Source organism: Zootoca vivipara, chromosome 2 (assembly GCF_965207765.1).
Source record: "Zootoca vivipara chromosome 2, rZooViv2.hap1.1, whole genome shotgun sequence".
Classification (NCBI taxonomy): domain Eukaryota; kingdom Metazoa; phylum Chordata; class Lepidosauria; order Squamata; family Lacertidae; genus Zootoca; species Zootoca vivipara.
The window spans coordinates 101835986-101858401 of NC_142584.1; the positions used below are offsets into that span (position 1 = coordinate 101835986).

At 47.1% G+C, this 22416-nt stretch overlaps 1 protein-coding gene across 1 annotated transcript in view; it reads left to right on the top strand.

Moving 5' to 3' along the window:
- The window catches only part of FAM3D (FAM3 metabolism regulating signaling molecule D), a 41247-nt gene extending 19956 nt beyond the window's left edge, over nucleotides 1–21291 (top strand). The window contains exons 2-10 of the mRNA XM_035106807.3: nucleotides 453–525; nucleotides 2739–2849; nucleotides 4269–4289; nucleotides 5046–5169; nucleotides 6582–6640; nucleotides 13134–13184; nucleotides 14617–14701; nucleotides 15390–15516; nucleotides 19225–21291. Coding sequence (XP_034962698.3) covers nucleotides 513–525; nucleotides 2739–2849; nucleotides 4269–4289; nucleotides 5046–5169; nucleotides 6582–6640; nucleotides 13134–13184; nucleotides 14617–14701; nucleotides 15390–15516; nucleotides 19225–19314 — 681 coding nt within the window. The 5' untranslated portion in view covers nucleotides 453–512 and the 3' untranslated portion in view covers nucleotides 19315–21291. The remainder of the gene's footprint in view (nucleotides 1–452; nucleotides 526–2738; nucleotides 2850–4268; nucleotides 4290–5045; nucleotides 5170–6581; nucleotides 6641–13133; nucleotides 13185–14616; nucleotides 14702–15389; nucleotides 15517–19224) is intronic.
- Nucleotides 21292–22416: the final 1125 nt, after the last annotated feature.

The following is a 22416-nucleotide window of genomic DNA, read 5'->3' on the forward strand; positions in this document are numbered from 1 at the left end:
TAAGAGCGGTAGACTCGTAATCTGGTGAACCGGGTTCGTGACTCCGCTCCTCCACATGCAGCTGCTGGGTGACCTTGGGCTAGTCACACTTCTCTGAAGTCTCTCAGCCTCACTCACCTTACAGAGTGTTTGTTGTGGGGGAGGAAGGGAAAGGAGATTGTTAGCCGCTTTGAGACTCCTTCGGGTTGTGATAACGCGGGATATCAAATCCAAACTCCTCCTCCTCTTCTTCTTCTTCTTCTTCTTCTTCTTCTTCTTCTTCTTCTTCTTCTTCGGGTTAGGTGTGTGTTTGGTTCACACGGGGTGAGGAAGTATAAACTGTGTGAATGTGCTTTAAAATGCAAAGTGGCTTAATCTTTCCCTCTCCCTGCTCTACAGCTGCTATTTTTATCGTTCAATAAGACGTCTTGTTAAATCAAGACCACTGGCCTCTTTTTTTTTGCTTTCAACAGGTTGGCTTGCGACATTTGACAAGCTTCTGTATATATTTCGTTACACGCTGGAACGAAAGGATGAGAGTGACAGGTAAGAAAAGAGGCCCTTTTTTCCCTCAGGACATTTTCTTTATATTCTTATATACCTCACCTTGGTGTCAGTTTCTCACCCGTTGTCAGGTACGACATAGCAGAAAGTTCAGCAAGGAAAATGGGGTGGGGGGGAGGGGAGGGGGCAGGTAACACCATCCCAGGGGCAACCCTACAAATGTTGGAAGATTTAGGACAGACAAACCAACAAAAGAAAGCCTCTCTTCACGCAGTGCATAGATAAGCTCTAGAATCTGCTCCTGCAAGAGGTAGTGATGGTCAACAACTTTCATGGCTTTAAAGGAGAATTGGACAAATGAGCTGAGATTGCAGGGGGTTGGAGTAGATGACCCTTGCGTCCCTTCCAACTCTAAGCTTCTATTATTCTACGGCACATAAGAATAACCAGGAAGGCAATCCCATAGTCAGAGGCAGTAATACTTCCAAACATCAGTTGCTGGAAAACACAGGAGAGAGGAGTACTCTTGTATTAGGCTCTGAAACACCATCACTAAACCTGTTGCTGGGACTCCCAAGTGGAGAAAACACTGTTCCACTCATGGCCTGCTTGCATGTTTTCCATGGGCATTGGGTTGGCTGCTTTAAGAATAAATTGCTGGACTACATAGGCATTTAGCCTGATCCAGCAAAATTCTTATTATGTTCTTAATATGTTGAAAGCCAGCTACATCAAGCCGTGGGGACATGTGCAGATGACCAGAAACAAAAACAAAACCCGCCACCGTCTAGAAAATGCAGCCTTTATAGCCAAGGCACCATTTTGTTCTCCAAGGAGATCAGCGCTCCATCCATTCCTACAAACTTCAGATCTCCATCAAACTATCGTCTGGGCGTTGTGGTGGATCTAAATGCCTGATATGCATGGCATTTAGTTTTTATATTATGTTGGAAGCCCAGAGTGGCTGGGGCAACCCAGTCAGATGGGTGGGGAATAAATTATTATTATTATTATTATTATTATTATTATTATTATTATTATCATTTCTTTTTAAAAAAATATTTACGATTTTCAATTTTATACATTTCAATAATTTTACAATCATTTTAAGATTTTGAAACTCGGCTTCCTTCCCCCTCTTTCTGCGGTTTTTAAAAATATATATATATTCTGCATATTCCAAATTAACTTGGGACCCAGGTGGCGCTGTGGTTAAACCACTGATCCTAGGGCTTGCTGATCAGAAGGTCGGCGGTTCGAATCCCTGTGACAGGGTGAGCTCCCGTTGCTTGGTCCCAGCTCCTGCCAACCTAGCAGTTCAAAAGCACGTCAAAATGCAAGTAGATAAATAGGAACCGCTACAGCGGGAAGGTAAACGGCGTTTCCATGTGCTGCTCTGGTTTGCCAGAAGCAGCTTTGTCATGCTGGCCACATGACCTGGAAGCTATACGCCGGCTCCCTTGGCCAATAATGCGAGATGAGCGCGCAACCCCAGAGTCGGTCACGACTGGACCTAATGGTCAGGGGTCCCTTTACCTTTAATCATTTCTTCATCTTTAGATGTATACATTTATAATCCTGCAGGTTATTACAGTAATCCTGCCAATGTTCTTATCTGTTTACAATTTGTTTGTAAGTATTCAATAAACCATTTCCATTCTTTTATTTTATTTTTTAAAAAAATATTATCTTCATTTCTTATTTTTCCAGTAAGTTTCACCATTTCTGTGAATTCCATAAGTTTCTGTATCCATTCCTTCTTTCGGCGGGATTTCTTCTTCTTTCCATTTTTGAGCAAATAACATTCTTGCCTCTGTAGTTGCAGACCAAGTGCGACTTCTTGCCTAGTTAGGGAGAGGGCCCTTTATGATTTCACAATGGGCAAATATAAATCCTTCATTAAACCAAACCTCCTCTGTGGCAGGAATGTGCCCCAGCAAGCCCTGCTTCTTCCTTATTGTGAGTGGCAGCTCCTTGATTTAGTTCATTGACTCGACTTCTGAGACCCACCCAGAGAGTGGGAACTTGCTGGTCCAGGAGTAGCTGATCGACTTCTGAATGACTACCATCTTATGAAGACTTGTGCTGTCATCCAGCTTTTAAAGCTGGACTGATATGCAGACTTGGGGTTGGGCTCTCGCTTGTTTGCTCAGGAACGTGCCCAGCCTCATCCTTCTCCCTTGCCGTTGGCAGTCTGTCCACCTGCTCTGCTCCTGCCTTTCACCTGACCCCCCCCCATCTCCCTTCTGATTCAGGTGTGCTGCGAATCCTGGCTGTGCTGTTCACCTTGGCAACAACTTGGCTTTTTGTCAACACCTATTTCAACCGCGCTGGCATGAAATCCGTCAGCCTGAGGAGCTGGCTGGGTGAGTAAGTTGTGATTGTAACCAGAGCACTTCCCCCCCCCTCCTCCTTTTCATTGGCCCTCCTTTACACCTGAAAGAGCAGCCAGAGGGCCAGTATGGTGTAGTGGTTAAGAGCAGTAGACTCGTAATCTGGGGAGCCGGGTTCGCGTCCCCGCTCCTCCACATGTAGCTGCTGGGTGACCTTGGGCTAGTCACACTTCTTTGAAGTCTCTCAGTCCCACCCACCTCACAGAGTGTTTGTTGTGGGGGAGGAAGGGAAAGGAGAATGTTAGCCGCTTTGAGACTCCTTCGGGTAGTGATAAAGCGGGATATCAAATCCAAACTCTTCTTCTTCTTCTTGCAGCTTCCCACACCCCCAAAATGGGAAGCAGGCACAAGATCCTCACCTGATAGCTCCATACCCTGTTTCTCCAAAAATAAGACATAGCCATAAAATAAGCCATAGCAGGATTTTTAAGCATTCAAGGAATATAAGCCATACCCTGAAAATAAGACATAGTGATAGGTGCAACAGCAATGCCGGCCGTGGCAGGAGAAGGAGGAAAAAATAAGACATCCCCTGAAAATAAGCAATAGTGGGGGTTTTTGAGGAAAAATAAATAAAAAGACGGTGTCTTATTTTCGGAGAAACACGGTAGGGTTGCCAGGCCACAACCCGAAGGGTCCACTTATGTTGTCTCCTTTAACAACCACAGAAAATAATTCAGGTGGGATTTTTGTCTTTGCGGGCATCACCACTACCCAGCAGCCCCAGCCTGAGTACTGGGTTGGTGGAGGCTGTCCTACACAAAGCAGGCTTGTCCATGAGGCCAAGAAATCTCACAAGATCTTATGCACTCCACAAGATGTCACCAGAACCCGCTGTCGGTGTTACTGCTTTTGCAGGCACCACTGTATGACCCTGGTAAGGGGGGTGGCGGTGGGGCAGTAGCTTCCCATCTCACCTCAGGTGGTGAAAAGGGATGCGCCGCCCCTGGTCCTACCAGGTCCCAGCTAAAACGAAAGGGGCCGGTTGTGGCTCTTCCACTGGCCCCACTCATTTCGGTGTTTCTTCCATCAGATAATTCCACAGAGGATTGTACATAAGGGCCGAGAACAGACATGGGGGGACATTTGAGCCTCAGGATATCACTGAACTACAATTCCCATCATCCCTGGCCATTGGCCATGCTTGCTGGGGCTGATGGGAGTTGTAGTTCAGAACACCTCCAGGGCCGAAATTTCCCCACACCTGGCCTAGAACAAGGTTAAGCCAAATTCATGATGAGTACACTTGAATGTTCAAGGAAACCAGCAAGGAAGAGGGGGGGGCGCTTTTCTTTCCTTGTCACACATTTGTTGCTACCATGTATACGTAAATATCTGCATGAGACAACCAAGACTTTTCATTCTGCTTTTGTTTCCTTGTCATCTCTTCAGGCGGCGGAGTGAAGCCAACCAGTGAGTACATTGCCTTTGTGTTCAATTCCGTTGCATAACCTGATATTTATTAACAGTTCTCTGTAACTCAGGGTGAAGGATGAATATATACAACTGTCTTAAGACTATGTACATAACCATATAGATGTCAATTTCATGTGTATGCCTAGCTGGACATCGAGGACTTGCATTGATTTACGTACTGGTATATGTTTAACTTCAGATGCATTTACTCATTTACGGGTGGTGCTGTGGGTTAAACCATGGAGCCTAGGGCTTGCCAATCGGACGGTCGGCAGTTCAAATCCCCACGACGGGGTGAGCTCCCGTTGCGTGGTCCCAGCTCCTGCCAACCTAGCAGTTCGAAAGCACGCCAAAGTGCAAGTAGATAAATAGGTACCGCTCCGGCGGGAAGGTAAACGGCATTTCCGTGCACTGCTCTGGTTCGCCAGAAGCGGCTTTGTTATGCTGGCTACATGACCTGGAAGCTGTACGCCGGCTCCCTCGGCCAATAATGCGAGATGAGCGCCGCAACCCCAGAGTCGTCTGCGACTGGACCTAACGGTCAAGGGTCCCTTTACCTTTACTCTGTCTACAATGTGAACTAATGGTGTTTCCCCCCTGACTATTAGTATTCTTTCTTTTTATTTGTTTATCATAATCCCCTCACCCCTTCCTTTCCTCTGCTAAATATGCACATAAAAATATGTTTTTTAAAAAAGATGATATTAGTGCTGTGACGCAAACTGCAGGCTGGATTTTCTTTTTCCTTGTCAGAAGGGCACACTGTCCAGCATAAATGCGGCAACCAAAGACCCTGCCCTGCCAATAGTTTCGCCTTCAGAATCACTAGCGGCGCAGCCAATGTCGTCGGACCTTCCATGTGCTTCGACAACGTTAAGTAAGTTTTGTGCAAAGGTGCAGCACATTACGCACCATGTTTCCATGTTTCATGAAGTAGCCTGTGCTGGCCATCAATCTGGGTTTATGGCAGGCATCCCCAAACTGCGGCCCTCCAGATGTTTTGGCCTAGAACCAGGGTCGGTGCTAGGGGTTTTTGCGCCCTAGGCGAGATCACCTTCTGCCCCCCCCCCATTTCCCAAAGTTGTTGACATTTTTTTGAAAAAAATAAAAACTGGAATTAAAAAATAAAATAAAGAAATAAATGAAAATGAAAATAGAAAATAGAAAAAAATAAAAAGAGAGTTCCTTGGTTGTTGGTGAGGGGAAGGGGTAAAAAGCAGTCTCTTGACCTTGTCAGCTAGCGGCCTTCCCTGTTTCTGGCGCGGCCTTCCCCTGCTTCCTCTGGAAACCCAATCTCGGCGCGCTAGCTGCTGGAGGGGTAGGCCCGGCTCCAGCGAGCGAGCGGAGAGGGCGCCTCCAGGGCCGTCCCTAGGCCCGGCCTGGGTGGCGCAAGGCGCCAGGGCGCCTGGCCATCACGGGCGCCGAACTCAGCGGCTTCAGGTGGGCGGCGGGCAGGCTGGCCAGCGCCCCCTCCATTTTGGCGCCCTAGGCAGCTGCCTAGTTCGCCTTAATGGACGCGCCGGCCCTGCCTACAACTCCCATGATCCCTAGCTAACAGGACCAGTGGTCGGGGAAGATGGGAATTGTAGTCCAAAACATCTGGAGGGCCGAAGTTTGGGGGTGCCTGGTTTATGGCTTTAAAAGAGGATGGGGCAAATTCATGGAAGAGAAGGCTGTAGGACTGTACCACCTCTGCCCCCACTGCGAGAGGCAGCATGCGTCTGAATGGCAGTTAATGGGAATCCCAGGTGTTTTTTTAAAAATGGGCAACGGACACTGTGAGAACAGGATGCTGAGCCAGACGGGCCTTTGGCCTGACCTAGGGTTGTCATACGCCCGGAATTTCCTGGGCATAGCCGGAATACAGCAGACGTAAGCTCAACAATTTTGCCACACACACCAAAAAAAGCGCAACAACTTTTGTGTCCGCAGCAGAGCTTTTCTTCCAGTAATAAGATTTTTTATTAAAGTTTTCCATTCTGCAAAAAGATAAGAGCTACAAAAAATACAGACAGAACAAACAGAAGGCAGAGTCCTCTATTAAGGGTAGTTCTTAGGCCTTGCCACCCACGGAAGGGAGGAGCTCACCTGAGATATTTCCTTTCTCCACCCAGCCTCTCATTTCCGCACCTCCCACCCAGGGCTCTCCATCAACCATCTACTGCCCCCATGAGTATACAACCCAGCAGGACTTTTTGTATAGCCCTATGACTAATTCCCCCTTCCTTTCTTCCTCTTCTTCTTCTTCTTCTTCTTCTTCTTCTTCTTCTTCTTCTTCTTCTTCTTCAGGGTGTTAAGCAGCATAAAAAATAACGTTGGTCGGGGTTTGAACATTGCGCTTGTCAATGGTGAGTTGTTATTTTTTTAGGGGTCAACCGTTCACGCAGTTCCCCCCCTGTTCTTTGGGTTCCTTTCAAATGTTTCTTTTTGCAGTGACCGCACGAAGGTCACATCCACACATGCATTTAAAGTGCTCTTATACCACTTTAACAGTTCCAGCTTCCCCCCACAGAATCCTGGGAATTGTAGTTTGTTAAGGGTGCTGGGATATGTAGCTCTGTGGTCTCCTAACAATTTTCAGCAGCCTTAAGGGGGGAAGCTTCAGAAATGGAAATCGTAGTTTAGCAGGGAGGGGAGTGGTAGGGACCTTTAACAGATGATGCTAAGCACTCCACGCAATTGCAATTCTCAGGATTCTTTGATGGAATCAATAATAATAATAATAATAATAATAATAATAATAATAATAATAATAATAATTTTTATTTATATCCCGCCTTCCCCTGCCGGAGCTGGGCTCAAAGCGAGTAACATCATATAAAACACAATATACATAAAAACAAACAATCGACTAAAATGCACCCCAAAATTAATTAAAATAAATTAAAATTAGACTGGACAAATGGCCATCCTGAAGTTAAAATTGAAAGCGGTTAATACTCGCCAGGACCAACTATTTCCACTGATATTATATAAGGACCTGTGAGTGGGCTGGGAAACCTCCTTCGTACTTGTTCGTACAAAGAGAAAATGAGTCAGACTGAACCCTAACCAAAGGCCTGGCGGAACAGTTCTGTCTTGCAGGCCCTGCGAAAAGATGTCAAATCTTGCAGGGCCCTGGTCTCTTCTGAGAGAGCGTTCCACCAGGCCGGGGCCACGACTGAAAAGGCCCTGGCTCTGTTCGAGGCCAGTCTAATCTCCCTGGGGCTTGGGATCTTCAGGGTGTTGTTATTTGTAGACCGTAAGGTCCTCCGTGGGGCATACCAGGAGAGGCGGTCCCGTAGGTACGAGGGTCCTAGGCCATATAAGTGTTGAAGTGGTGCAAAGTACATTCAGATCCTACAGACTTGATATGTAGCAATGGCACACAGCGCTGTCCTGGTAGGACTGTACCACCTCTCAAACCATGGGGGGGACTGCCTGCTTGAACGTGCCTCCACATCAGAGCCACCAAGTAGCTGGATACTGTTTCTTGACGTTGGCTCTCTTAGAGCGTCATAAGAGGACCGAGTCCGTTTCCTGTCTGCAAAAAGCAGCAGGTTCTAACCCTTTAGGTGTCACCATCCTGGCGCTGCCGGATTCCAACTCCCATTGGTCCCAACCAGCACAGCCAACAATCAAGGGATGGTGGGAGTTGTAGTCCTGTGTTATCTAAAGGGCCACCGGCACTTTATTCCTGCTTTAAAGCAAGGATGTTTACTAATTACTGGTCATCCACCAACTGTGGCGGTCCGGGCTTCATTAAGAAACAGGGCATTTCCCAGGGATTCAACCCATCTAAAAGGCATGCCTTCTGCAATGGCATAGTGCAGTGTTTCCCAACCTTGTGCCTCCAGCTGTTTTCGGACTACAATTCCCATCATTCCTGACCACTGGTCTTGCTAGCTAGGGATGATGGGAGTTGTAGTCCAAAAACATCTGGAGGCACAAGGTTGGGAAACACTAGCATAGTGTAGCAGGGGCCAGGAGGGGCAGGGGCCCTGGGCACAAAATTATGAGGGGGTGCAACCTGGCTCCCCCCCCACAGGCTTCGGCTTCCACAAAAATCCCTGCCCCAGCAAAGGCAGCAAGCAACACAGGCCCATGGCGAGTGGGCCCAGACAGAGGGAGATGGGCAAGGGATGACCTCAGTAGGCCTTGGGGGGGCATTTGCCCATCAAGGGCCACAGTGGCTGGCTGGGCTCCCCCCCCCCCCCCCGGGTGGGTGGGCAGCACAGCACGGCCCCGCTTGGCTCTAGTGTGGGGAGCACTGGGGCAGTGGTAGCGGCTTCCCTGCCCCAGGTGCTGACAACCCATGCTATACCACTTGCCTTTTGACATGGAAATCCTGTCCTCTAGCCCAATATTATTTTTTTAATGACATTTTGCATCTTTTCAGAAGAACCCTCCTTTACACATTTTTTTTGAGGGGAGGGGTAGAACACATATTTTAAAAGCTGAAAATATTGAATGTTACTTTAGCTTGATCTGCAGGCATTTCCCTGCTATAGGGGAAAGCCTATAACTGTACCTGGGGATCTCTGCGGGCTCAGCTGACAGACAGTTGACCTATTCTGGGGTAGGGTGGGGCTTGGTATCCAGAAGGTGAACCATGTTTTTGGGTCTGGCGGCTCAGTGCGAAACCGGTTTTCAAGAAGCTCCAGTCTAGCCAACTCTTCTTGTTTGCAGTTCCCAGTTCCTGGAGCAAAAAAATAAAATAAATCAGTCCAAACTATTGTCCTTGTTTCACTCTGGAGCGAATGGTTTGCGTTCCATCCGGGTGGTCCACAGTGACGCTCCACTCCACACACCCTTTTCCAATATAGGCTGATGTGGAAGTCGAGCATTGGAACACGGATGTAAGCATGCATCTCCTTTATTGTGCAATAAAACTGAGCCCATCCCCTCTTCTCATAAAATTTTAAGAGAAGTGTTTTGACCTTGAGAAAATGGCATGGCATCTGGCAGGCGCAATGGGAACTGGGCACCGTTCAGGTCTGAAGGAAAAATGTGTTTCGTCAGCTGCAGCAGACTCACACAAACACCCATCTCTGTGTTACTGAGCACTGTGCGCTTTGCACAAAGAAAGCAGCAGGCAGGCCACAAGAGGCAACTGCAAATGTTTTTAATGTAAAGGGGGATGTTTTAGACCAGGGGCCAGCAACCTTTTTCAGCAGGGGGCCGGTCCACTGTCCCTCAGACCTTGTGGGGGGGCCGGACTATATTTTGGAGAGAGAAAAAACAAATTCCTATGCCCCACAAATAACCCAGAGATGCATTTTAAATAAAAGGACACATTTTACTCATGTAAAAACACGCTGTTTCCTGGACCGTCCGCAGGCTGGATTTAGGAGGTGATTGAGTTGGATCTGGCCCCCGGGCCTGAGTTTGCCTACCCATGTTTTAGACCATTGTTTTGGGGCCCTGGGTTGCCCTGCTTATAATGACTTCTTTCCTGTTCATCCATATATTGAGTCTCAGCAGACAGCTCCCCTTGAACCTGGCTAGCAATGGCTGCTTCTGGCAAGTCAAGCACCCCCGGGGCAGCCCTCCTGCTGAGAGGATAGATCAGGGGAACCCTGCCCTGCCCTGCCCTGTGGACCAGATCCTTATTGTATTTATTTATTTGACAAAACGTGCAAGCTGCTTGATGGTGTTGGTGAGGAGCCCTCTGAACGGTTTACAACAATATAAAATAAAACATGGGGAAACTATCAGCAAAAGTCCAGTTTAGAAAAAGGTATTTAAAACGTTCAAAAGATGGTTAAAACCAGCAGTCGCTAAAAAGAAATAAAACACATGCCACTTGCCCGAACAAAAATGTTTTAAGCAGGCACCAGAAAGAATACAGCAATGGCCTGGTGTCCACAGGCAGGGAGTTCTAAAATGTGGTGATGGCACACTCAGAGATGGATTTCTTACAAATGCAGAAGGGGCATTGGGTGATGTGTTTAACAACACCAGTTCTGCAAATCGAAGTGGTCAAGCAGGTATATGCTGTCCTGCACCCTGTAGGCCCTTGAGAGGTGGGTGGCACAACCCATCTGTCAATCACTGGGCTGGTGGATTGCCTCGGCCACATTTCAAAATCCATTGCAAAACGCTTTCCGGGCGCTTGGGAACCGCAGTGAGAGAGGCTGCTCCTGGAGCACCAAGCAGTTTGCACGGAAACCGTTGCTAAAACAGTGGGGAGACTTGCAGGATGTCAAACTCCTGACTATTCCTTCGTAGCCATATTTGTACGTGCCCCAGGCCTGACTCCCCACATATGACATCAGTTGTGGGGCGGCTGAGTATGATTTAGGGGGGAAGGCATGGTGGGCCAAATGGGGAGGCATGGTGGGCCAAGTTGCCTAGCTCAGTTGGTTAGAGCATGGTGCTGATTGCGCCAAGGTCATGAGTTCGATCCCCATACAGACCCCCTGCATTGCCCGGGGTTGGACTAGATTACTCTTTGAGTCCCTTCCAACTCTGTGCTTCTATGATTCTATTACAGTGGTACCTTGCTAGACAAATGCCTCACAAGATGAAAAACTCGCAAAACGAAAGCGTTTTGCGATTTCAATGGAGACTCGCAAGACGAAGTTTCCTATGGCGTGCTTCGCAAGACGAATTTTTTTCATCCCATAGGGTGCCTCGCAAGACAAATTTTCCCCCCGTCTTGCGAGGCACCCTATGGGAAACTGCACTTCAATGCATTCCTATGGGAGCCGCTTCACAAAACGAATTTTTCGCTATACGAAGCGACTCGCGGGACGAATTAAATTCGTCTAGCGAGGCACCACTGTATTCTAAGTCTGGCCGTGGGCCAGAGGTTTCCCCAACCCTGTTACAGAGTCTAACAGGCGAGTCATCTCAAGCATGATTATCATTTATTTATTGATATGCAGCATTGATGGTGGTGGTGATGATGATGATTAATTGAATTCATATACCGCCCTATACCCGCAGGTCTGAGGGCGGATCACAGAATATAAAACCACAAAGTACATGATCGAAATAAAAACAACAACCCAATAACTCCCCCGCCCAGACACATTTTAGAAGGGCATAGGATGTCAATCAAATCAACCAAAGGCCTGGTTGAAGAGGAATGTTTTTGCCTGGTGCCTAATGGTGTCTAATGAAGGCGCCAGGTGAACTTCCCTGGGGAGAGCATTCCACAGACGGAGCCACTGCAGAGAAGGCCCGTTCTTGTGCTGCTACTCTCCGGACCTCTCGAGGAAGAGGCACACAAAGAAGGGCCTCAGAAGATGATCTCAGGGTCCAGGTAGGTTCATATGGAAAGAGGCAGTCCTTGAGGTATTGCGGTCCTGAGCCGTTTAATGCATTATAGGTCAACAAGTCCTCTTGACAGTTTAATAAAGCAACACAACAGTGTGTCAATAGCACATCAAACAAACAGTATATTAAAGCCATGCAACAACAGCAACAAAGACGAAACACCAAGTAGTCAAAGAAAGGTCAAAGCCTGCTGTCAACCAGCCTGTAAACTTAAAAAAATAAAACACTACTTGCTCTGGAAGATTGGAATGGAGACAGAAGGTCCTTTGTTTGGTGCTTTGAGGTTGCAAAATAGCCCATATCACAGGGAACAGGGGAGGATGAGAGAACAGTAAAGCAGTGTCTCTGAAGATTGACACACTGACATTGCCTGCGTGCAACCCGTGCATTTAAAACACACGGCGCCCCCCCCCAAAGAATCATGGGAGCACTGAGTTTACCCAGAGCTACGGTTCCCAGCATTCTTAGCAAACCATTGTTTCCTGGATTCTTTGGGCGAAGCCGTGACTGCCAAAGTTTTAAAGTGAACATTCAGAGGAACGTCTAATGCTAAGAGCAGTTCAAACAGTAGTACATGTTACTTTGAGCAGTGGAGGCTCTGAGCCAGGGGTCCCCAAATTAAGGCCTGGGGGCCAGATGCGGCCCAATCGCCTTCTAAATCCGGCCCGTGGGCGGTCTGGGAATCAGCATGTTTTTACATGAGTAGAATGTGTCCTTTTATTTAAAATGCATCTCTGGGTTATTTGTGGGGCATAGGAATTCATTCATAATTTTTTTCAAAATATAGTCCGGCCCCCCTCAAGGTCTGAGGGACAGTGAACCGGCCCTCTGCTGAAAAAGTTTGCTGACCCCTGGGCTGTCAAGGTCAGAAGAGGCTCACCAGGTGGAACATAAGAACTACAATGCTTGCTTCCTGGCACATGTGTCTCAGCTGCTTAGCGGGAGGGAGAGGGTGAAGCAGTGAGGCCAATGCCGGGTGGTTCCACTGGTGAACGTTCTGGATGCTGGTGCATCTGCATTGTACTGATTTCTCTGCCTCCTCACCCCTCTCCCTTCTGGTAAACAGTAGTGACACACCTGCCAGGAAGCCAGTGTTGGGGCTCTGCTCCGTCAGGTGAGCTTCTGAGTTCAAGGTGTGGTGAGCTCTCCCACACTGGAAGTTTTCCATCAGAGGCTGGACAGCCGTCCATTGGGTATGCTGTAGTCCAGCCTTTCCCAAACATGGGTCCCCAGATGTTATTGGACTACAACTCCCATCAGCCCTAGCTAGAGGGGCCAGAGGTCAGGGATGATGGGTGTTGTAGTCCAACATCAACTGAAGACCCACGGTTGCTGAAGCTTTCTTGCAACAAGAAGCAGGTTGGATTAGATGTTTTCTGCATATGATAACTAGGATAATCCAGTTTAAAAGCTTGCGTTCCAGAAATCTCTCTCTCTCTCTTTTGAGTGCAATTGAATTAATTGAAACCAGGGAACATCTTATTATTTATTCCACTGCTCTAATATATCCGAAGAACAACGTGTGTGTATAGAAGCATGTTACCTTCAAAGCTGTTTTCTTCCCATTCCAATATCTAGGAAGCAGTGGACAGCTTCTCAAGACGGCTGCCTTTGACATGTATTCTGGAGGTAGGTCAACCACAGTGCCAACCACAGAGTTGGCCATATTGACTGCAGAGTGCTGACCGGCAGAATGAACGGACCAGCTTTGAGTGGCAACATGTGGGTGGAAGAGCTGAAGGAAAGAATTTGTGTCTTTCTCATAGGAAAGGGGGAGAAATCAGGTTCCGTTTGCGTTCAGAGGTGAAGCTTCCTCGTTTGCACTTTTTGGAAAATAATATGCACACCGAAATGCAGCCATTCTTCCAAAGTTGCACTGCTGAGGATTCTGCAATGTGGTCCTTCAGCCAAGCAATGTGCACATATGCCAGGGTGTAAAAAGCAGGTGCTCGTGAAAATAACATGCCAAAAAAAGGTGTATACTGACTGATGAATCCATGGAAGCAAAACCTAGCCTTCTCTGCATTGAAACTACCAAACTTAAAGACACCTGGATCCCACTGGAACGTGGCATTCCTGGCCAACTTAAGGCCTTTATATCTGCTGCCATCAAGCAGGGAGGGTTCTTTAAGATGGAGATACTGCTTTTCAGGTTTTATTTTCCTTTCAGGCAGAAGATTCCACCTAAACATTAGGAAGAACTTCCTGACAGTAAGAGCTGTTCGACAGTGGAACTTGCTGCCAAGGAGTGTGGTGGAGTCTCCTTCTTTGGAGGTCTTTAAGCAGAGGCTTGACAGGCATATGTCAAGAATGCTTTGATGGTGTTTCCTGCTTGGCAGGGGGTTGGACTGGATGGCCCTTGTGGTCTCTTCCAACTCTATGATTCTATGATTCTATGATGTGTCCCAAAGCATAGCATAAGGACCCTTTTTGCATGACATAGGGTATATAACAGATAGATGATAGATAGATAGGTAGGTAGGTAGATAGATAGATAGATAGATAGATAGATAGATAGATAGATAGATAGATAGAATTTATATTATTAAAGTTTGGGAGGCAGCATGGTATAGTGGTTAGAATGTAGGACTAGGAATGAGGAGACACAAGTTCGTATCTCCACTCAGCCATGAAACTCATTGGGTTCTCTTGGGCCACCCCTGGTCTCTCACCCCAACCTACCTTGCAGGGTTCTTGGGGTCATTAAATGGGGCAGCGAGAAAAACCACGTGCCCCAGCTCAATCTCCTTGGGCCTAATGTGGGATATAAACATGGTAAGGATAATGATTCTGTGTGGGACTTCCTTTTCTTGAAGAATCCCTGAAAAACAGGGTTCTCTCTTTTTTAATCTGCAGTAGGTTGTGTGTGTGTGTGTGTGTGTGTGTGTGTGTGTTTGCTTGCACTGAATCCTGACAGAAAGCACCATTTCTATAGGCAGTCCTTGTTGGTGTGTTACCTATTCAATGTTGTCGCCTTGTTCTGCGTGTATCTTGAGAGACCACTAGATGGCAGGGTAAGAAAAGAGCAAGCCTCACAATTTCTCTTTGATTTCCCCGTTAGATGTGCAGCACCTCTTGGATTTCCTGAAAGCAATCAGCGCAGGTACCATCGTGCTCGTAGCTTCCTATGATGACCCAGCATCAAAGTGAGTGAACCACCGAAGTGTGTGGCTTGGATTTCTGGGGTCTTTGGTGTATAACTTACTATACTGCCAGTCGAGCTCTTCAATTGGGAGGTCCCGGTTTCCATATCTCCCTGCACATCCACACCTGCTAGCCATTCGATGGCCTAAGAAAAATCACTAACCTGTTTCTCTTCATCTCACCTGGATCAGTCATTTTTCTGCTGCTTCCCACCCCCACCCCACTTTTTGTCCCAAAAAAAGTCTTAGGTGTTTTAAGCTTTGTACACCTCTTTGGGACACAGGTGGCGCGGTGGGTTAAACCACTGAGCCTAGGGCTTGCTGATCAGAAGGTCGGCGGTTCGAATCCCTGTGACGGGGTTAGCTCCCGTTGCTCGGTCCCAGCTCCTGCCAACCTAGCAGTTCAAAAGCAGGTCAAAATGCAAGTAGATAAATAGGTACCGCTACAGCGGGAAGGTAAACGGCGTTTCCGTGTGCTGCTCTGGTTCACCAGAAGCGGCTTTGTTATGCTGGCCACATGACCTGGAAGCTGTACGCCGGCTCCCTCGGCCAATAATGCGAGATGAGCGCCGCATCCCCAGAGTCGGTCACGACTGGACCTAATGGTCAGGGGTCCCTTTTTACACCTCTTTGGGATTTTAAAGGGAATGCAAGGTATAATGAATGAATAAATATTCCCCCATCTCTCCAGGCTGAACGATGAAGCACGGAAGTTGTTTGCTGAACTGGGAAGCAGCTACGCTGCCAAGCTGGCGTTTCGAGACAACTGGGTGTTTCTTGGCGGGAAGGGGCTCAAAAACAAAAGCCCCTTTGAGCAGGTACCTTCTCGTGAACAGTGGCTGCAATTCCCAATAGGCACCTGTGATTATACTGCTTGTACAGGTGAAACTCGGAAAATTAGAATATCGTTGAAAAGTGCATTTATTTCAAGTAATGCAACTGATTATTTTTTATGTTTCTTTTGATTTTTACAAATGCTTTCTTTTGGAAATTCCACAGTAATAAAATAAATGCGTAGTTACAATAATACAAAAAGAAACATCGCTATTACGTTTCATTAATTACATTCCATTTGTAATTGACCCACCTAACAACAAATAATTACAATTACAACAAATATATCCTTGACATATATTGCTTTGCATGTCATGCATCTATCTCCTATATTGGTTTCACCTTTTAAGTTGCATTACTGAAATAAATGCACTTTTCGACGATATTCTAATTTTCCGAGTTTCACCTGTAAATTTATCTTTTAGGGATTGGTTTATTAAGCAGAAATTTGTGAGCCTTCCTTCTCTCACGACAATCCTGCTCCTTTGCAAGTGGCCTGTCTGCAGGTAAGCAACCTGCACCATACAGGCCGTGGGCTCCTTCCTTCTCCTGATGGCCACATGTTTTCCCATAGTTTGCCTGCCTCTCCTTCCTGCCTGACACCCCGCCCCCTGACAGCAGCAGATCAATCTGGCCCATCCAACCCAATCTCGGGCTGTCTTTCCCTGGCTCGTCCAATTCTTGAGTTCCTCCAAACATGCGCCACTTGGCTCTGGCCTCAGCCAAATCCCAGTGCGCAGCCCTAACGAGTACACTTGTCCCTAAGTAATAGATGCACAACTATGAGGTGTGCTTCCTCATACAGTGGTACCTTGGTTCTCAAACTTAATCCGTTCCAAAACCAAAGCGTTCCAAAACCAAGGCGCAATTTCCCATAGAAAGTAATGCAAAACGGATTAATCCATTCCAGGCTTTTAAAAACAACCCCTAAAACAGCAATTTAACATGAATTTTACTACAGTGGTACCTTGGTTTACAAACAGTCCCGTTTACAAACAGTCCCGTTTACAAACGCTGCGGACCCAGAAGTGTTTAAATCCGGGTTCCGCGGCATCAGATGCGCAGACGCGATCTGCGCAGAAGCGCTCTATCGGCTCTTTGCGCAGAAGCGTGCCTTCAGGGAGCGAATGCCTCCGTTTACGAACACCCCCGTGGAACGGATCGCGTTTGTAAACCAAGGTTCCACTGTATCTAACGAGACCATTGATCCATAAAATGAAAGTAATAAACAATGTACTGCAGTCAAACAATCAATCAATCGGTAGCTGAACTGGCTTCTTCCACACAGTCACAAAAACAAAACAAAAAGAGGCGCAAAAAAAAAAAAACAACCCGCAAAATAAATAGCAAAAATTGACAGACCTCAGCGTAACACTCAAATCGGAAGCGTAACACTCAAAACGGAGCACATTCGGCTTCCAGAAAAAGTTTGCAAACCGGAACATTTACTTCCGGGTTTGCAGTGTTTAGGTTCCAAGTTGTTTGAGTACCAAGGCGTTCGAGAACCAAGGTACCACTGTAGTGGTCATTATAACCCAGGCATCCCCAAACTGTGGCCCTCCAGATATTTTGGCCTACAACTCCCATGATCCCTAGCTAAGAGGACAAGTGGTCAGGGATGATGGGAATTGTAGTCCAAAACATCTGGAGGGCCGAAGTTTGGGGATGCCTGTTATAACCTGCACGTCCACTGCACCAATCTAAACATAAGCTATTTGCAGAGCAGATTGGGTCAGCTGCTCGAGAGGTAACCTAGTGAGAGAGATGCGTCCATTTGGCACCTTCTCATTGATGCTCCTCTGAGGTGCTGCATTTTGGACAGGTAGCATGGCAGCCATTTATTCTGAAGCAGAAGTTGTTCTGAACCACCCTCCTTCATATTCCATACACTCAAATGGGCAAATCATTCTGTATTTACACGCTCGGGTAATAATACAAGTATTTAGTCTTCATTCCTGTTCTGCCATATGTCATCCTTGCTGTATCCTGGCACAGTTAAAAACTGTTCTAGGATACAGTAAGTAGGTATAGGGCAGAAATTTGATTTTGTTTGCATTTTTATGAGAAACTAACTAATTTACACTTCTCAAACCTATATGTAAACTGAAACACAGTTATCCTTCAAAATTCGCCCTTCTCCGAATTTTGCATTGCAGCTCTCCAATTTTTATTTTAAAAAAAAGCCTACAGAAATGCATGTATTTCAGGGAAAGGGTACATGAAAATGTTTCTGAAAATAACATACAAAGATGCATCATATTCTGAACAATCATATTATATATTAAGACTACATACCCCCCCAAAAAAAGTGTTTATTAGGAGAAATTAGCACTAAATGCTGGTGAAATTTCATGAGGATTTCTTAATAATAATAATAATAATAATAACAACAACAACAACAACAACAACAACAACAACAACAACAACAACAACAACAACAACAACTGGATGCAGAGATGTGAAGGGCTGAATTTAAGTTTGGAAAAACAAGAAACTGAGATTTGCCTATACAGTACTTAGTCACAAGTCAACTTGTGATGCAAAGAAAAATATAGTTGATATGAAGGACGGAGCCTACAGGGAGAATTGGTGGCCAAATGCTACTCCTTTTCTCTTAAGTTAGGGTGGAAATTACTGGGATAAAGGCTTTGGCAATACATTAGGATAAGCTTCCTTAATGGTATGAACACTTGGGCAGTTGGGCAGACTGCCTCAGGCGGTAGTTTAGTGCAGGCTGGGGAGGGTCACTGCAAGAACACAAGTCTGTTGCACAAAGCCTACACAACTTTGCACCTCACTTTTGCAGGTTCTATTTCCCGTATTCCTAGATTAATGCAAAATTGCACAAACAGCAGCTTGGAAGCGCCCTGAAAGGGTTGGACGGGAGAGGACTTACCACATGTGCCTTGCATGCAGAAAGTCCCAGGTTTAACCCTCAAAATCTCCAGTTAAGCAGGGGTCAGCAAACTTTTGCAGCAGGGGGCCGGTCCACTGTCCCTCAGACCTTGTGGGGGGCCGGACTATATTTTGGGGGGAAGAATATGAACGAATTCCTATGCCCCACAAATAACCCAGAGATTTAAATAAAAGGACACATTCTACTCATGTAAAAACATGCTGATTCCCGGACCGTCCGCGGGCCGGATTTAGAAGGTGATTGGGCCGCATCCGGCCACCGGGCCTTAGTTTGGGAACCCCTGAGTTAAAGGATCTTTTTGGGAAGCAGGAATGGGAAAGACCTGCTCTGCCAGTGAGAGTAGAAACAAAATACAGTGGTACCTTGGTGGTTTAAGAACAGCTTAGTTTATGAACAGCTTGGATTAAGAACACTGCAAACCCGGAAGCAGGTGTTTTGGTTTGTGAACTTTGCCTTGGAATAAGAACATGTTTCGCTTCCTGTTGAAATCTGTTCCATTTGTAAATTGAGTCCCCCGCTGCTACGGGAAAGCACACCTTGGTTTAAAAACGCTTTGGTTTAAGAACGGACTTCCGGAACAGATTAATTTCGTAAACCCAAGGTACCACTGTATGGAGGTTGACAGACCAATGGTTTGATTCAGTATATAAGGCATAGCCATGTGTGCGGCTCTCCAGCAGTTGACAATCATATGCAAAAAGCATAAAGGGGGACCTCTTATGCACCAAACTCATTGCATATAGTTGACGGTCTCTCTCCGTTTTACTTTCCACAGCACTTGAAAAATGATAAGGAGACAAACAAGTATGACGGCTGGCCTGAGCTTCTGGAAATGGAGGGTTGTGTACCTAAGAAGCTGGAATGACAATGAGCCAAATTCAGAACAGCTACTGACTGACTTTTCACTTTGCCTCAGATATGGTGGAACCAATTCGATAAGACTCAACCCTCTGCCCTGTGGGGTTTTGAACACAGAGCGCTATCTACCATGCTTCATTTCAAAGAGATTATAAAAAAGAGGTTTGGCTGCACCACAGGGCCAATAGGATTTCAGTGCACTGTTGTGTTGTGTTGTATTAATAATAGATTCACAGAGGATCTGTGAAAGGTATTCAGCAATCGGTTTATGTAACGCCTTTGGAAGCCCTGCAATCTGGTGGGAAGCCAGGACCCTCAAACAGCAACAGCAAACAACTTGAGAAGAGTTGTTTGAACTTAAGACACACATAATATTTACACACACACACATGTATATTTATAGAGAGGGAGTCCTCTGCACTGTGGATATGCTGTGGATCTACCTCTAGGGTTGCCATATTCCTAAAAGTGAAAATCCTGGCAAAGTTGTTGAGCCTTTTTATTTTGGGGGGGGGCAGCTGTTGAGCTTTGGGGGGGACATCTTCCCCAAAAAATAAAGTTTTGGGGCTTTTTGGATCTTTAAGGCATTAAAAAAAAAAGAATCGCCCTACTTGCCATACATCTGGCTTCGCCCAGATGTTTTGCAAATTCAAAACTTGGATGTATGTCAGCCCTTTCTACCTCTACCATACCAGCAAATCAAAAGTTGGATAGGTCTGTCAATGCATGGCACCAGAAAACAGCACCCATGCGCAGCTGTCAGGGCCCTTAGCTCACTGGCAGGGCTTCTCACTAATGCCTGTCCCTAATCCCCCTTTTTAAACTGCTAATCCAGTCAGTGTCAGGAGGCGGCCATTTTGTTTTCCCATAGTGCCCCAAAGCAGCGCAACACCAGGGGCAGTGTGGGAAATGGAATTGGCAGCTGCCCACCGCGGAGCCGAGTGCGACTGCTGCTGCCACAGCCCAAGGCCAGGTGAGCCCTAAATGGCACTTGGCTGAAGGCTCCCTCAAACATGGAGCTCTCGCCCTGCCAGTCGCTGCTGTTGCCGTCATTTCTTTGGCTCAGAAACAAAGCACACACACCCCACACACAATGGCATGCTTGCGCAGTTTCCACCACAGCCCCCTGGGCATAGGTTCCTTTGTTTCAAAGCCAGGGGAGGAGGCGGTGATTTATTTATTTATTATTTATTGAATATCCCGCTGTTTCTCCGCAATGAGCCCAGGGCAGCAACAGATACACAATTTTTTAAAAATTTTTTAAAAAGGAAACTGTTTTGAAACAATATTAAAACACACACAAATTACAATTCAAAACATTCTAAAAGGAGTTGTGATTAAAGACATACTTCTGCCCAACTTGCCAGGAAGACTGTTCTTCAGGCACCCAACTCCTGAGTAAACAGGAGTTTCAAATTCAAGTTAATAGCGATGAAAACAGGTGTGCCTCACTAGCGAGGGAATTCCACAACAGGGGAGCCACCACCGAAAGAGCCCTGCCATGGGTCAGCGCCAACCAGGCAGCCTCCAACAGCAACACAACCAACAAGGCCTCAGTGATACTGGGTTGTGTCCAATGAGAGTCCCACTCAAATGAAATTAATGTACATGGTTAACTTAGGTCTATTAATCTCAGTGAATCTACTCAGAAAGTAGGACTTGTATTAGATACAATACTGTGTGGGTAAGTGAGCAGGGAAGGGAAAAGGCTGTCTTATCAGCAATTGGTTCCCTGATACTATATTGGCAGATACTATATAAAAATGGGGATCTGAGAACATTGAGCTCGCTGTATGGTATGTGTGTCTTCAGCCTTCCTGCAGTTCTTTCATTGTACAGTTAAATCACTCCGATTTTTGGGTTGTTGCTTAAAAAAAAGTCCTTTTTATAATTTTAGTTTTTCTTGTGTTTAGCGTTCCTATGAAATGTTTGTTCTCTTATACCCTCCTTTCATAAACATCCTTCATTTGTTTGTCTAGATTTACTACTAGTGGTATAGCTGGTAATTTCTGCTTCTTCCAGGCATTCGTTTACATTAGCAGAAGAGTGGGGGAACTTGAGCCCCCCCCCAGCTGTTATTAGACTCCCATTCCCATCAGCCCCTGGCACTTGGGTCAGTGATGAGCAGGTGGCGGGAGTTGTTGCCCGGCAACAGCTGGAGGGCCATAGGGTAGCACAAGTCTGCAGCAGCTGGGCCTGACCAAGCCAAGAGGAGCCCATCCTCTTTCTGTGGTGGCCAAGGCCGGCCCACTCATGAGGCAACCGCCTCAGGCGGCAAGATTCACAGGGGCTGCAGATCTGGCCTCCGAGGAATGTATCACCTGCCACTGCTGCTGCTGCCTCCGCCACTACCATGATGGCAATGATGATGATGATGATGATGATGATGATGATGATGATGATGATGATTTATTTATACCCCGCCCATCTGGCTGGGTTTCCCACGCCACTCTAGGTGGCTTCCAACAAATACAAAAATATATTAAAACTAGTGTATTTCAGCCCGTTCAATAACGGGCGCTAGAACATCCTGGGGTTCGGAGAAGCGCTTGCGCAGCGCTTCTCCGAACCCTGGGACCTGTCCTTGCTGTCGGCGGCAGGGGGACAGGAACGGAGGAGGAGAAAGCGCTGCTTTCTCCTCCTCCGTACCTCTCCCGCAGCCGCCGACAGCAAGGAGACAGGGAGGGTTGTCAGGTCCGCGGGGCGCCGGGCTCCTCCTCGCGGGCGGTTCGTCCTGGCGGGCGGGCAGGATTAGCTCATCTTGGCCGCGGAGAGGCAGTACAGCAGCGGCGGCAGCAGCAGCAAGAGCAGCGGCACCTCAGTAGCCTCGTCCTCCTTCTCGCCCGCCTTTTTGCGCGCTGCTTCCCAGCGCCCTCTCCCCCCGCGGGCTGGTCCCTCACGGAGGGAGAGCGCGTGAGGGGATGGCGTGAGGGGAGGCGGAGTCCGGCGCTTGGGCCTAGCGTCCCTCAGCCATGGCGCGCTTGGGCCTAGCGTCCCTCAGCCATGGGCCTAGCGTCCCTCAGCCATGGCGGGGAAAGCCTGGCCGCTCTTGGTCCGCCGCCACCGGGAAACGGGAAGTGACAGGAAGGAGACATTGCTGGACACACAC